General features: G+C 41.4%; 2 protein-coding genes across 3 annotated transcripts; one reads left to right on the forward strand and one right to left on the reverse strand.

Annotated features, from left to right (window-relative positions):
- Window positions 1-67: 67 nt before the first annotated feature.
- On the forward strand, window positions 68-8,612 carry btbd2a (BTB (POZ) domain containing 2a). Of its 2 annotated transcripts, none has more exons than XM_049465244.1 (9): window positions 68-1,780; window positions 2,193-2,312; window positions 3,510-3,666; window positions 4,080-4,185; window positions 4,324-4,521; window positions 4,888-5,080; window positions 5,281-5,368; window positions 5,820-5,966; window positions 7,112-8,612. In XM_049465244.1, the coding sequence occupies exons 1-9, from the start codon at window positions 1,161-1,163 to the stop codon at window positions 7,271-7,273; spliced, it is 1,791 nt and encodes a 596-aa protein (XP_049321201.1). In that variant the 5' UTR covers window positions 68-1,160; the 3' UTR covers window positions 7,274-8,612. The 2 variants fall into 2 exon arrangements, with proteins under 2 accessions (XP_049321201.1, XP_049321202.1); XM_049465245.1 differs by having other exon boundaries at window positions 68-1,690.
- A 55-nt stretch (window positions 8,613-8,667) lies between these two features.
- Window positions 8,668-14,934, reverse strand: LOC125782162 (elongation factor 2-like). The gene is made up of 13 exons (XM_049465243.1): window positions 14,823-14,934; window positions 13,599-13,813; window positions 12,866-13,047; window positions 12,475-12,686; window positions 11,753-11,931; window positions 11,535-11,640; window positions 11,093-11,345; window positions 10,726-10,921; window positions 10,060-10,426; window positions 9,624-9,977; window positions 9,357-9,539; window positions 9,143-9,275; window positions 8,668-9,014 (listed from the first exon to the last, which is right to left on the reverse strand). The coding sequence occupies exons 1-13, from the start codon at window positions 14,823-14,825 to the stop codon at window positions 8,821-8,823; spliced, it is 2,577 nt and encodes an 858-aa protein (XP_049321200.1). The 5' UTR covers window positions 14,826-14,934; the 3' UTR covers window positions 8,668-8,820.
- Between the last annotated feature and the right edge of the window lie 1,317 nt (window positions 14,935-16,251).

Here is a 16,251-nt window from a genome sequence, read left to right on the forward strand (position 1 = left end):
AGCAGCAGATTGCCTACAGAGTTTTGAAAGGAATAATTATGGTACGTGGTTTTGTTTTGAAACTCACCAGTAAGCCTGTGGTTCTCACCTTAACAGTATAATTACTCTGTACACGTGCTGTTGGGCGTTTAGTTTTACCCTTTAAATAACCTTTCTGGAAACAAGTGAACGTTAAGTGTGCTTTTGGACGTTTGACCTGAACCTTAGCTAGCTAAATCGTAAATATGATTCTATGCTAAGTCCCATTAATACAGTCTTCAACTAACTGCGTTATTTAAGCTACATGATTGTTTGTTTGGAGCTGTGATTCTTGTGTGCTTGTTCCTTTGGTTGTTGCCTTTCTTTTTCAAAACTTCAGTTTTGAAAGTCACGTGTAAACAACACCTTTTGGCTGTTCTTTCTCTTTTTGCACTCTTTTTCTTTCTGCACTGATACTTGCTTTGCTGTGACTTTTTTTAATGAAACGCTTTGTTTTCAAATGTTTAATGAATGCAGGTATTAATAGTGACCACTGTGTTTAATGTTTAATAATAAGACTAGAATGCTTTAAGTACTGTTGTAGTTAGCTTGTTAGTTATTTAACTAGCTTAGTTTCCTTGCACTTAAAATAAACATATGATATTTATGATCTGCAGTAAGTAGTAGTGCTTAAGCCATGCGTTACTATTTGGCCACAGGCCACAGGCAAGACAAAAAGGGTAATTAAGGATTCATGTAACCAGGGGAAGCTAGCTAGTTACAGATGTCACTGTCCATAATAAAAGAGGGAAGTCAAGGGTGAACTAAACTAACTAGTTAACTAGGTTAGCCAGGAAGCAAGACAAAATATCGTATATAAGCTGTATAATCATTTATATATGTTTATCACCATGTTGACATGTAAACCTGAATGCTAATAGAAGCTGTACTGATCGCGTACAGTACTGTTGTACGTTCTGTCTACATAACAAGCTAACATAACCTAGCTACATAAATTGGGGGCGGCTGCAACTGTAAACAAAGCAGGGCGAAACAAAAAGGGTCCAAAATGTGCAAACACACAAAGGCACCCTGAACATTTCAGCTGTCACGGAAGATGTTGAGGTCCTGGCCACCTAAAGCCCCATCTCTCCACCCTCTCTCGGGGAAAGACCAGTCACTTTTGGCCAGCATTTCTGGCTATGCGCTGTTGTGCATGTTTATTCCAGCAAAGTCTGCAGTGCTCTCCATCCAAGATGGCTGCGGGTGAGAGCAACAGCCGATCCTCTTGTCTGAACCTGTCTAACCCGGGCCCGCTGGGCAACGCCCAAGCGAACAGTGGAGTCCACTCGGCCCCGGCGGGCAACGCGGCGTCTGCGTCCGCCGCCGGAAGGCTGAACAGGACCACAGGGAGCACGAACCCCCAGCCAGGCCTGGACAGCGACGTCGTGGTAAGGGCCACACCGAACACGGAGCACCAATCTCGGCAAGCGGCCAGCCAAAGTGCCGCTGCGGCGGCCCCTGCGTCGTCTGCGGCTGCTGGAGCGGGAGCAAGCGGAGAGGCTCCGGGAAGCTCCGCGTCCAACATGACCGCGGCTTCGTCGGCTTGCTCGGCGGACACGGCCGCCATCTCCTCCTCCTCGTCGTCGCTGCCCGGCAGCCCGGCCTCCGTGCTGGTCTACCGAGAGCCCGTTTACAACTGGCAGGCGACGAAAAGCACGGTGAAAGAAAGGTTCGCGTTTCTGTTTAACAACGAGGTGCTAAGCGACGTCCATTTTTTGGTGGGGAAGGGGATGGGAGTGCAGCGCATTCCTGCACACAGGTAAAAATGATGCAGTAACTTTATTAAAGGGGGGTTTAATTTATTATTTGGGGGCTTCTGTCTCGTAAATAACGAAACACATCAAAATGTAGCTAATATATAGGCATGTTTTAATGCTAAGAAGTGCAAATAAGTGACCATATCTAAATGTAAAGATGAAATGTTATGGTTCAGTTGAAGTGCACAGCTGCGGTCATGGTCTTGGTCTAGGATGGTCTCTGTGGTGAAGCGGAGTAGCCGCTGTGTTTGTTATTCCCCCTCACAGCCCTCACCATGTCCTATGTTGACTTTTGCAGACGCAGACGTAGGCTAATGCGACCGTGTCGTGTCGGAGACGATTTCTACCACTTGAAACTAGCCCCCATTTCCCTCTCCGTTTACACTCTGCTCCTCCTTTTTCTCTTTTCCTTAGATTTGCTCTCGCCGTTGGGAGCGCTGTATTCGACGCCATGTTCAACGGAGGCATGGCCACAACATCAACAGAAATTGAGCTGCCAGATGTGGAACCGGCTGCCTTTTTGGCTCTCCTCAAGTAATAACATGAGTATAAGCGTTTTATTAGCACATCATTGTGCTATTTGTGACCTGTGTTTGTTTACACCAGTGGCTGGTGTGTACTAAATGCCCTTGGAGTGTCCTTGTTGTGAACTTGCATTACATTTGTTGTGTACGTGGCTCTCTGTAGCACGTTGTCATTTGGCTTAAATCATTAAAGTAGAGATTTTAAACCCAAAAAAGGCTTTATTACAAAGAGTGTAATTAGTGCAGTTTAACTGGATTAAATATGGCATGTTTTAAATGAACACAGTGCTAAATATTGGGTAGTATTTAAACATCAGTTTTATAAGAATCTGGTACTGCATCCAAATCTGTATCACTATAAATATTGTGCATTAATAACATGTCTTTAATTATTGTAACTAAAGTATTTTACTATATTGCCAGCCCTTCTTTAACCCTCTGTGGCATAAATTATAATTTCCTCAGAGCTTGTGGATGTATCAAATATAGCTACATTTCTATTTAGACTTTTGATAACAAACTGATCATTTGCATCAGATGTTTTAGAGCAAAACATACAGGAGTGTTAAACCTGTATAAAGTTGCCAAAATGAAAAACAAGAATATAGTAGGAATGTAAACAGTCACATATATTTATTTATGTGTTCTTGCACATTTACATATTTGTACTTATGACCCACTCATTGTAATGGGCTCAGGTAAATAATTGAATACATAGAAAAGAAAGTACTGTATATTATGGTGTAATTACCAAAAATGTGGCAACACTTTGCCATAGAGGGTTGAGGGCTCTTATGTTTCTGGTTAACTTACACTAATGTAAAGTCATGGTTTAATATAAAATGGTGGCTAGTAAATATTTTTCTTTAATGGTTATGGTATTGGGATCACTTCACACAGATGTGTGTGAAATACTTAAAGCCACTAGTGAATCTGCAGCTCTTCAGAGTTTAAATATGATTACATTGTCAGCTTTCTTCTGTACTTTTTTGCCTTAAAATGCTTTGACTGTACATCGCTGCTATGTTAACATTTTGCATCAGGCAAAATATTCAAACAATTTAATGTATTAATCTTCTTTGAAATATCTTTTAGGGGCATTTAATGCTTTAAAAGTTCACTCTGAATGACTTTGTACATGTTAATGATTTAATTGTGCAGAAAAAGTTCTGCCCAAAAAAAGCTTTTTGTCCCCTTTCCTCTGCAGGTTTCTATACTCTGATGAGGTTCAGATTGGACCAGAGACAGTGATGACTACATTATACACTGCGAAAAAGTATGCTGTGCCTGCACTTGAGGCACACTGTGTGGAGTTCCTGAAGAAAAACCTGCGTGCTGATAACGCTTTTATGTTGCTTACCCAGGTAAGGGCAGGTGTGATGGCTGGATGGAGCTGGTGAAGTGTGTATTTTTGTGTGTAATTTTGGGAGTACCTTTGGGATTAGTTGGACTAGTAAGGGGTTCTGACAGAATCAATCAAATTACATACAGCATCAGCCCCTGGTGTCACTAATGTCCTCATGGCAGTGGTCAATATCTAGTGCAAATCGCTTTCAGAAGAACAGAAGCTATTTCTGCAGCAAATGTTGGACAAACTCCCTATTAATATCCTTGATTTGGGAAAAAAACTTTGCATGAGCAAGCAGATAAATGTCTTTTGGACTTTAGAATGTTAGTCCTTTAATTTAAGTCTAGTAAAATAAGGGATCCCCAATCCTGATTGTGGATTGCTCCCCTAAAATATGCATAAGCAGCTAAACACCTTTTGTTATTGCAGGCACGGCTGTTTGATGAGCCACAGCTTGCCAGCCTCTGCCTGGAGAATATAGACAAGAACACTGCAGATGCTCTTGCTGCTGAGGGCTTCACCGACGTTGACCTTGGTATTGTCATATCTTTGTCTAAACTTAGCTATTCTCAAAACGTCCTGCTGGTCCTGCTGAAAAAAAGTAAATAAGCAAATTATTTTTTCAGATACTTGATTGTTTCTGTTTTGTATTTTACTGCTTTAATATTTATAGACACTCTGGTGGCTGTGCTGGAGAGGGACACGCTAGGGGTGCGAGAGGTGCGCTTGTTTGGGGCTGCAGTGCGTTGGGCTGAGGCAGAGACCCAACGACAGCAACTACAACCCACCCCAGAGAACAAGCGGCGGGTGTTGGGCAAAGCCCTCGGCCTCATCCGGTTTCCACTGATGACCATAGAAGAGTTTGCTGCAGGTAAGAATGGTACTTTGGACAGTAAATATAACATGTTCACTGATAAATGCTTCAGATTATCCTTTTAATGATGCTATAGCTATGCCATCACTCTAAGAACTGTTAAAGGAAAATTATTTACTGCATTAGTATGTATTGATCTGAACATTGTGCGGTCAGAGATTTACAGCGTTAAGTGTAAGCATGAAAGCTTTTTATGATTAGATGTTACACTTAATGGAAACAGTCATCGTAATTAAACTGTACTATGATTTTTTTTTTTTTTTAGCTGAGAGTGGTCTATGTTGAGTGAATAAATGTGACAGGTCTGAATGCATAATTTATATTTCCTGTGTCTGGTGCTTGAACCTTGGTGTTTGGGAGCAGGTCCAGCTCAATCGGGTATTCTCACAGACCGGGAGGTGGTCAGCCTCTTCCTACACTTTACCGTTAACCCCAAACCTCATGTGGAATTTATTGACCGACCGCGCTGCTGTCTACGGGGGAAGGAGTGCAGCATCACACGCTTTGGCCAGGTGGAGAGCCGCTGGGGATATAGCGGCACCAGTGATCGCATACGGTAATCAGAACTTTGTAGACACAGCTAGTTTCGCTGGTGTCCGTAGACTTCATTTCATTTATATCACATTTCTGTGTTCAGTACACACATGGACTTATATCTATCAGTTTTCAGTAGATGTCACAGGACATGGCCAAGCTCATAGTACATATACAGGCAGGGTTCATGAAAATAATGTGCGTGTTAAATGTTCTTTTTAGGTTTTCTGTGAATCGCAGAATATTTGTGGTGGGATTTGGGCTCTATGGCTCCATACATGGTCCAACCGACTATCAGGTCAACATTCAGGTAAGATGCACTATACAGACAAAGTATTGGGAAACATGTTGGAAAAGCAACAACCAATATGTTCATGGCTTATCTGCTCCAAAGAGTTCTACTTAATTGGCAATAGTTTTTCTCTCCATAATTTTGACAGTTTTCTGAATGAATTAAATAGGAAGAATGAGTTTTCTTCCTAGCAATACAATATGCTGAATGTGATTAAAAAACACAGCTCAGTGATTGAGAGCTATTTCTCACATGTTGCCACATTGGAATGGTGCCAATAGGTTCATGTTTATCTGCTTCAATGTGTCCAATTTTATTGGCAAAATTCTTTACATAAACTAGACAATGGGTGCAAGGTACAGAAGCTGAATGCATTTAATAGAAGGGGTGTCCATTCTAAATAATATCGTATGCAAAATGTGATTAAAAAAGGTTTCTTTTACCAATAAAAACACATCTCGTTATACAGATTATCCACACAGACAGCAACACAGTCCTGGGACAGAATGACACAGGCTTCAGCTGTGATGGGACAGCAAATACCTTCAGAGTGATGTTCAAGGAACCTGTGGAGATCCTTCCCAGTGTCAACTACATTGCTTGTGCAACGCTTAAGGTATTTGTTTTTTGTAGTAAATATTAGAGTTTAAAATAGTTCATTAGTCCATTGTAAACTAGAAATGTTCAAATAATAATATTTGGTAATGTAGCCACTTGTAACACCAAATTTAGGGAAAAAGTATGGACTACAAACCAGTGTATTGAGTTCCTGTTCATTTTTACACACTTTTAAGTTGCTTAAGATTTATTTACACCTTTTAGGATTTTTTACCTGTCAAATCTAAATTGAGAATAAGAATTGGGACAGATACATATTAATTTGTAATAATGTGCCAATATTCCAACTTATATTTTAGACTTTTCACACAAAGATTTGTGAACACCACATGTATTTTCTACTTAGACGTGAAGTACTTACTGTTGCTGTCTAGTGAAAATCTCTCATAATTTTAACAGACAAACTGTCCCTTACACTGGTTCTTGATGAATGGACCAATAGAAACACTTAAAAATGACCTGAAATAAACTCTTTTTACATTCACTTTCATTGAAAGACTTATGTTGCGTTCATTTGACAGTGAATGATTGAGAATGAGATGATTCAGAATCCAAGGTGGCTGCATCGCACATCAATAGTAGTAAATTATACAGTTTAATTGCATGTCTTGTTTGTGCCTTGTACATAAAGTACTGTCAAACTTCCAGTGTTGGGCACGTTACTTTGAAAAGTAATTAGTTATAGTTACTAGTTACCTCTCCAAAAAAAGTAACTGAGTTACTCCACTATAAAAGTAACTATTGCGCTACGTTTGTGTTACTGTGTAAATGGTGGTAAAGGATTGCGAAAACAGTTGTGATGTACGGTCTTCAGCAAACTACATTTTGGAAATGTTTTGAAATAATGTTGAGTAATGGGAATGTTTATCGTCATTCCCAGCAAACCTATTTCCGTGGTAAATGGAGAATATGATGTTCATGGTAGAGCTAAATAAAATATACACATATACAAGTGTCTGTCCCTATGTTTAGAACATGGGGGTGCACTACGAAGTGCTAGAGAATGTATAATAGCTGGCCATCATTGCAAATCCACGTACAATTAACCTTTGTTGATTCGTTCTTTACAAAAATATCAGTCTAGTGTTGTTTAATGCATTACTGTTTACACTGCCCGTTCTAATTTTCTTTCTACCTCTGCAGGGACCCGATTCCCACTATGGTACCAAGGGCATGCGCAAAGTCACTCATGAAGCCCCAGCCACTGGCACCAAGACCTGCTTCACATTTTGTTATGCTGCTGGAAACAACAATGGCACTTCTGTAGAAGACGGACAAATTCCAGAGGTCATATTTTACACATAATGATGGCCCTCCATTAGTTTGAATTTTGTGGACTTCTTCTGAACATGTCATTATTAAGTCTATGAACTTCACTGATCAAGCTGAAGTATAATCTTTTTTTTTTTGCCATATGGTCAAAGCATGATCTATCAATCTATAGTACCCAGTTGTGCTTTGGGTACAGGTTTGTTTTCTACATGTGTAGCACCTCATAACAGAAGCCTAATTTTTAAACAGCTTTTGACCACTGATAAAAAAAACAAACAAAAGAGAACCCAACAGGTGTCGGTAATTACTCAATAGATCAGGCATGACCATTGCAAAAATGTTACATTTTCTTTTCATAGTAAAACCATTTAGTTTGTGTTGCCACTTAGTTCTGAACTGGGTCCACCTTTTGACTGATTGGTAAAATGCTCATCACTTCTACAAGTTGCACTGATGCACTTTCGACCCAGACACAACTGAAAATTGTAAAAGATTGTTGTGGAGGGACATAAAAATACACTACAATGGTGAGGAACAGACTGTTACATTTTCAGACATAAAATTAACAAAAGTTGGTGATGTTTACAATGAATACGGTTCAACCATAGTTGCTTTGTAAATCAAATTTATGAGTACTTGTATTCTAAATGTCATTGAAGAGACTGTTAAAGCATTTGATGAAGTACTGATCCTTTACCAGTTTGGCTTACATTTAATATTGACATTAAATTAAAAATTGTAATTGGAGGTTTTACAGAACCTATGAATGTAAATTGCCAATCTGTATAATGCAAGTTCATTTTCATTGTACAATTGTTGTAAATATGTCCATGTCATGTATGTTCAATTAAAGTCTGTGCACTTGGTTTATATAAGGTTTTCAATCTGTTGGCAAACAGCTTACACTGGTACAACTAAAAATGTCCAAATGATCCAATTTTACAATTAAAAGACACTGAAGGGAGAGAAGTTAAGTTTCCCCCTACAGCTGTGAATCAGCATAAATTCAGTGCAAGTTTTTCTAACTCCCATTGCTGGAGACACCAAACCCTGTGCATTTTAGTGCACAGTGCTCATTCAATTAGTGAGCCCCACTAGCAATTTTAGAGCTGCAGCTTGTGGTAAAGCAGGGAAATGAGGACTACTGGTCTAGCCACAACACAGTATGATAGGCATGTGATACTACACAAGTCATCCAATGAAAAACATGGATCTCCAAACAAGCAACTTTACAGGAGAGAGGAAACCCTCAACTTTTCAGTGGAAGTTAGTAGTTTAAGGTTATTCAAGAATGATTAATTTATCCCTTATATTGTGTAAGGGGAAGTGTAAAAAAAAAAAAAAAAAAAAAAAAAAAAAAAAAAAGCACAAACTGATTGCATTAAGGTTATAAAGCAACTTGTAAAAATTGATGTCCACATCCAGCACAATTTTTATTGTACTTTATTAATGTTTAGATTTATTGATCAGATGTTGTCTTTACTTTTGGCAAGCATTAGTGCTCATGTGTTCTGTACAGTCCAGTCCCTCAATAGAGGGGGAAGGGGAGTGGGGAAAGGAAAAGGAATGAAACAGGAGCTTTACAATTTGTCCAAGTAGTTATCCAGAGCTGGAACACCTTCCTTGAGACCCTTACGCTTGCGTGCGTCAGCCACAATCTGGCTTGGCTTGGAGTTTGGCTCCATGGGATCACCAGGCAGAATCTGCCAGTGGTCAAACACGCACTGTGGGAAGGCCTGGCCAGAGGTGTTGGAGCGAAGGTCAGCGGTGAATCCTAGAAAGAACAAAAAGTACTGAGCTTAATACCACAGTTTCCTGGAGCTTAAGGAGTATCGTGGGGAAAGAGTTTGGGAGAGAGAGAAGAGGGGGGAAAGGGGGAGGAAAAAAAAAAAAGCAGCTTACCGAAAGACTCATTGACAGGCAGATAGGCCTTGACCACAAACATGGGTGTTCCTGCAACCTGGGACTCCTCAAACACCAGACCTCTCTTTCTGTTCAGTACACCATAGATGCCACCAACAACAGCCTCAGGACACTGAGAGAAAAAGGACCATTAGACTCAGGCTTGTACTAAAACAAGGAGCACAAAATTTTAAGAATGACTACCCAAACTTACCTGGATCTCCACCAGGTAGACAGGTTCAAGAAGCCTGGGCTCAGCTGTGAGCTGGCAGGCATAAAGCACTCTGCGGGCTGTAGGAATGATCTGGCCACCACCACGGTGGATGGCATCAGCATGAAGGGTGACATCATGAATGTCAAAGCGACAACCACGCATGTTCTCCTCACACAGCACACCCTGGGAGAGGCACAATTTGCTTTAGACCAGTGCATGACAACTGAAAACAACAAAACTATGCAATTAAGTCACTACAAGGCTTACCTCTTTGGTGGCCCACTGGAAACCAGCCACAACACTGTCCTTGATCTCATTAAGGTACTGCACTCCCTTAGTCACATCCACCAGAACATTGGGGCCATTTCCGTCAGGACCGAAGCACCAGATCTTACGGGCCTCTGTTACCTCCCACTCGTACTTCTCGGCCAGGTAACGGGCACGGGCCTTCATCTCCTGCCTGGCTGTGACGTCACCCTTGTCAATGTCTTCGGGCAGGCCTTCAGCCATGGGACGAGCCTTCATGAACAGACGGTTATGCTTGTTTGGAGACTTAGACAGGCACATGATTTTGGACTCATCAGACACGGTCTCTCTGTAAGACACAACTGGGTCGGATTTCTGTTGGGGGGAAATGTTATAGGTTACTAAAAGCTGAGACTGCATATTCCCACTTGCAGTAACAACTTAGAATTAGCAGTACCTTAATTGGAATGCAGGCATGGTCCTCCTCAAGATCCTTCAGGCAGATCTCAAGATGCAGCTCACCAGCTCCAGCAATGATGTGCTCTCCAGACTCCTCAATGATACACTGTACCATGGGGTCAGACTTGGCCAGACGTTTTAGACCCTCCACCAGCTTGGGCAGGTCGGCAGGGTTCTTGGCCTCTACTGCCACTCTCACCACAGGGCTGACACTGAACTTCATCACACGCATGTTGTGGGCTTGCTCAAAGGTGGTGATGGTCCCGGTCTTCACCAAAAACTGGTCCACGCCTACCAGCCCCACAATATTTCCGCAGGGCACATCCTCAATAGGCTCAACATAGCGACCCATCATCAAAATGGTCCTGAAATAAAACAGTCATCTTAAATTTGTGGTAGAAGGAGGAATCTATGCAAAGCACAATTCTTAAACTTGCAAAGGCAGTTTGGCTCATTGCAAAGTTTGACTTTAGTCCAATGTCTCAATTATGGTTTAGGAGACATCATGTCCTACACACTTCAGTGGATTGCCACACTCCCAAAACAGCTGTGCTGGGAGCAGGGAAAAACACCGAAAGTACAGAACAGAGCACCTTCAGGACTGAAACACTGGTAAAGCACAATACTTGCGCTGACAAGTTCGCCACAAACTGCATATACCAACCTCTGGATGGGCTTGAGGTAAAGGTCCTCCTTTTTTCCAGGGGTGTAATTTGGTCCCATAATGCGCACCTTCAGGCCAGTGGACACAGAGCCAGAGAAGACACGCCCAAAGGCATAGAAACGACCCTTGTCGGTAGTTGGCACCATCTTTGAGATGTACATCATTAGGGGAGCTTTAGGGTCACAGTTCTTGATACCTGTGAAATGACAGTACAAAAAAAAAAGTCAAGATCTTTTGCCAATTGCAATCAAGTAAACTAACAACTTATTCCAAACTCTACAAAACCAGCCAAGTCACAAACTTTCCATTCTTGCCACCAAAAAATGTAAAGCCTATGAAGAGCTACATAAACCAGAGTCAAACATACCCATTGCAGCCTCATCGTCTCCAGGTCCTTCGTACAGGAGCTCACAACGATACCTCTGAGCAGTGACAGGAGATGGAAGATGGATGGTGATCATCTGAAGCAGGGCTTCTCCAGCTGGCAGCCAGCGACGCATCACAGCCTTCAACAGGGGCTTGCCCTCCTTCTCCTTATCCTCAGCGTCCAGCTTGATGTCCAATTTCTCAATCAGCTTGGCAGTTTCATCCTTTTTAAAGTTCATGATGGCATCAAAAACCTGGGAAGAACAGAAACATTATGAACTTGACATTACTTTGAACTTTAGCTAAAGAAAATTTAATTGGCAGTAGGAATCAGATTGAAGTCTATCACCACTGGACAGTCAGGTCAAAGTGAAGAATTCAAGTCATCATTTGCAAGTGTACTTGACTAGTCATTGACTGACAATTCTTGCACAATTGCTTACTTTGAAGATGGGGTCCAAGATGAGTTGGGCAAAAGTTCTGGGGAGCTTCCTGCCCTCTGGTCCATTAGGGCTCTTGCTGAATTTACCAGTGACTGGGTCAAAGTACCTAAAACACAATAAAAAAAAGTCACTTTTATGCACCAGTTGTTAAAAAGAATCTTCACAGTGCAATCCTATGATTGCACTCCACATACTCCAAAATAAAAGTTAAGCCTTACCTGTCACCCCACAGTTTCTTCATCATGTCCTCCACCTTCTTGCAGCGTTCTGCTGGTCCCAGCTGGGCATCACCCTTAGCAGCAAACTTCATCACGTACATCTCAGCAAACTGTTTGAGGGTGAAGGCCCATCCGTGCAGTCCAGATCCAAATCCAACTGTTCCCACGACTGGATCAATCTTTATAAAAAAATAAAAAAAAATAATAATTCAGGATCAACATCACTTAAATCCTTCAGCCTCTAATATGTTAGTGGTGTACCATATTGTAATATCGAACTTTTTTTTTTTTTTTTAAATCATCGCAAAAACATCCTTAAATTATATTTTAGGGCCATTGGGATATTTTTTGGGTTGTTTGTTGCAAAATACATTTCCCCAGTACATATATCTAGATATGTATCCAACAAAAAAAAAAAAAAAAAAAAAAAAAAAAAAAAAACACAATTCAGTTTGTTGCAGTAGTGCTCTTTAAATTGAATAAAATCACCACTAATAATGTAAAATGGCGGTTTTAGGGCCATATTGTCTACTCCAAGAAGAGTGCATAACTGGGGATATGCCAGACTTTCATTAAATATTCAGTACCTCACTTCAGCTTTTTATGCTAATTATTTACCCTCAATTCTGCACTAAAGATCAGGAGACTTGGGCAGATAACATTCCTAACAGTACCAGCATCTCCTCAGATAACCAGCCCTTCTCAGGTCTTTAAGTTCTCACCATGATGTTGCCCATTGGTCCATTCTCATCCTCTCCGTAGGTGGAAATGATGACATTGACATTCTCCACAATACGCTGGAAGGTCTGGTACAGTTCCTCAGGCTCCAGCTGCAGCTCCAGCAAGGCACGGTCCATCTTGTTCATCATCAGAACAGGCTTGATCCTCTCTCCAATAGCCTGCCTGAGCACGGTCTCAGTCTGCACACACACACCTGAAGAGAGAGAATTGGTTCAGTTAGTAAAACTAACTTAAACACGTATCAGCTCAGCACAGCTTGAGTAGCTGAGTCTTAAACAATGCCATGGTCACTGCAGGGACCTGTAGCCTAGCCTAAACCAACATGCTATAATACAATTACTCATTTTGATCTCTACAAAACACTGCACTCACCAGACACACAGTCAACCACCACCAGGGCTCCATCGGTGACACGCAGGGCAGCTGTCACCTCCGAAGAGAAGTCAACGTGCCCAGGGGAGTCAATCAGGTTGATCAGAAATCCAGCGCCATCTTTGCACTGCTTGATGAAGGCCACGTCGTTGTCAGTTAGCTCATAATACAAAGAGATGGCCCTGTAGAAGAGAGATTAAACATCAAGCACTGAATCACCACCACAACATCTTTTAAGTGTGAAACTATACAACGAGAGACAAAATTTTAACTCCTTAAAATGCCTGTCCTGTATACAGGCTACAGGTCTAGGTTTTACAAACCCCTCTTTTCTGCAGTAAAATTTTACTCGGTTACATTCTGAAATTTTGAGGGCTCTGAAGTCTCCCACAGGACACTCGGGCTGGACGCTGCCTGTTCACTCACTACTCCACTTAGTTCCAGATTAGTAACAGGAATCAACCAAATTCCAAACCAAACGTTTGAAAATATACATAAGAAACACAAACATAGCGAAACTAAAGGTTGAAGACATTAACTGTGTTGATTTGTGTTCAGGAAAATTTACTGAAATTTAGGTTTTCTACTGCAATTATGCTTTAATAATAATGTTCCTTATTAAACATGAAATCTTATGTAATTTTTGGATAGAAGTCCAATATTTAGTGGTGTAATGTCATGCAGACAATTAACAAATCCTGATCTTAAATTAAAAAGATTAAATTATACTAACGTGGACTTGATGGTGATGCAGCGCTCCTGCTCATCCTTTCTTGTGTCAGTGAAGCGTGTTTCTCCTGCACGAGATGAAGCAATGATACCAGCCTTGGACACCAGCGAGTCAGTCAAAGTTGATTTACCATGATCGACGTGCGCAATCACAGACATGTTACGGATGTTGGACTTTTTGTCCATGATGGCACGGATCTGGTCTACGGTGAAGTTCACCTATGGACAAAAAAATAAAAATAAAAAACAAAAAAAGAAATCAGGAGTTGGCACAGAAAGACAAAATCAATGGGATTGAAACAGAATGAAAAGAAAACAATGTCCCTATTTGACCCATTATACACCTGGCACTTTGTCTGGCATTGTACTGACGACAAAACGCAATTGAGGCCCAGCAGTTTGCTGACATAATCAGAACCGCACCCAAGGTGGCAAAGTCACTGCAGATGGCGAAAGATATGGATGGCGTGATGTCTAGCGTCTTTACTTTCATCAGCAGTATAAACAGGTATTGATCACCAGAACAGGCTGCTTAGTGGCCAGCTGTAAACTGAGCAGTTTCTAAAACGGAGAATTTCGATGCCTCGTTCGCTGGAATCTGGTGCGAGAGAAAGCAGCCAAACAGCAGCAGCAGCTTTCGACCTGCGCCACAACAGCCGGCAACAGGCCACGTGTAACAAAGATAGCGGGGGACAAGCGGGCCGGCTAACATTTTAATATATTTTACAGGACAATAACTCACGAATAAACACTCCGCACTATATTAAGAAGTCTACTCATACAGAACTGACTCAGTTTGACAATTTAAAGACTTTATAAAACGTTTTTTCCGATCACGTTTTATAGTCAACTATACATATGCAGTGCTAGCTCGAAAGCTAACTAACTAGCTCACGTACTAGCAACAGCAGTAGCAGCCAGCAACCGGCAAACTGCGCCACGTACTCGGTTTACGGCTAAATGAGGTTAAATTTACCGTTTATATAACAGAAAAGCGCTCTTCCACTCCAACACGTATGTAAAATGTAACATTTTAGCTTCTGTTCGGTTCAATAAACTGCATTAAAACATACACAATAGGGCGGCTGCCATTTTGAACTGGCCCTAGCCTGCCATCACATCAAAAAATAAAACATTTAACGTCCTCTAACTTATCGAATATACACACGGTCATCTCATATAAATACGTCCTAAAGCAACGGGATTGAAAACTCGTCTCTGGACTCACCATGTTGACGGATGTTTTGGGATTCGCTGTGTGGAGAAACAGACACAAGTTACGCTGCCCACCTCACCGGGGCATAGGCAGGGAAGAGACCGCTGACGTCAACACGTAGGTATATATAGCGGGTGCGCGCCCGACGTAACAGCCTCACGTGATGGCGTCGGGCGCGCGCCAATATGAAAACTAGCTTCTGAACTAACTAGGGCGCTTTGCTAACTAGTGTGTAGTGAGCACATTGACTGGCTGACCCTCAGTTACATTACATAGGCTTACATTGAAGGTGCTGTAGAATGGAACTATATCTGGGCATAGTCAGGCTATAGGCTATAACTAGATTTCAGTACACTGAAGCGGTAAACCACGAACCTCAAACACTTCTGTGTCCTCATTCAAAAGCTAAACCCAGATTAAAACTGAAACAGGCCAAGGACCAGTATGTGGTGCCTGTTCAGACAGGATTCTGAGGCAGTGCGGCACTGTCTGAATCCAACACAGTTTAACACTTTTTTGAATGTTGTATGTTATTAAGAGGAAATCTATTTATGTTTTATTCTCTGATTCCACTTACTATCCATTCCTCTGCCATATTTCCACACTCCGGGCTGCCAGGTATGGCACACAATAGCAGGAAGACAGAGTGTAGCTGACCTGGCATTTCCTTTACAGTAAAATGCCCTATGGGCTAGATTAAGAGGTTTGCTCATACATAACTGACTCCTTAATAAAACTAGAATTGTTTATCATGTTTTCTACATAAACAATGTTAGCTTGAAACACTGGACCTTACACACTGTGGTATCCTCATTCAAAAGCTAAACCCAGTAATAATAAAACAGAGCTCTAAATGAGGCCAAATCAAAACCCCCAAACCTATATTTTTTTGTACTAACTCATAAAATGTTCCCCGTTTAGACAGGAGTCTGAGGCAGGAAGGCACTCAGTCATGCCAAAATCCAAGTTTAGTAATCTAGCCTTCTGTTTTATTAGCCAAAATGTTAACAGCTAATGATAACACAGCTTAACACCCATATCTAGCTGTGAGTTGTCATTACATAGACAATGTAAGGTTCTATTTCTTTCTACCCTGCCTTCGAAAGTAAAACATGTGGGCAGAAAGTTTTGAGTACTGGCATTTCTTAACAGCAGTACTTAAGAAACCTTTTCGTTTTTTGAACTGTATGTTATGGAGTGGAAATCTTTTTGTGTTTTTTTTTTCTCTGATTCCGCCCTTCCCACTGTTCATTCCCCAACCCTATTTCCACACCCCAGGTTGTCAGGTATGGCACACAATAGCAGGCAAACACAGAGTGCAGCTGACTTGGCATCCTCCTAAAAAGCTCCATGGGCTTGTGAATACCAATCATTTATCAGTAGAATGGCACAGCCTATTTGTGTATTGTTGCTGACCATGTGCACCCCATGGATGACCACC

This window comes from Astyanax mexicanus, chromosome 16, assembly GCF_023375975.1.
Source record: "Astyanax mexicanus isolate ESR-SI-001 chromosome 16, AstMex3_surface, whole genome shotgun sequence".
In the NCBI taxonomy this organism is placed as follows: Eukaryota; Metazoa; Chordata; class Actinopteri; order Characiformes; family Acestrorhamphidae; genus Astyanax; species Astyanax mexicanus.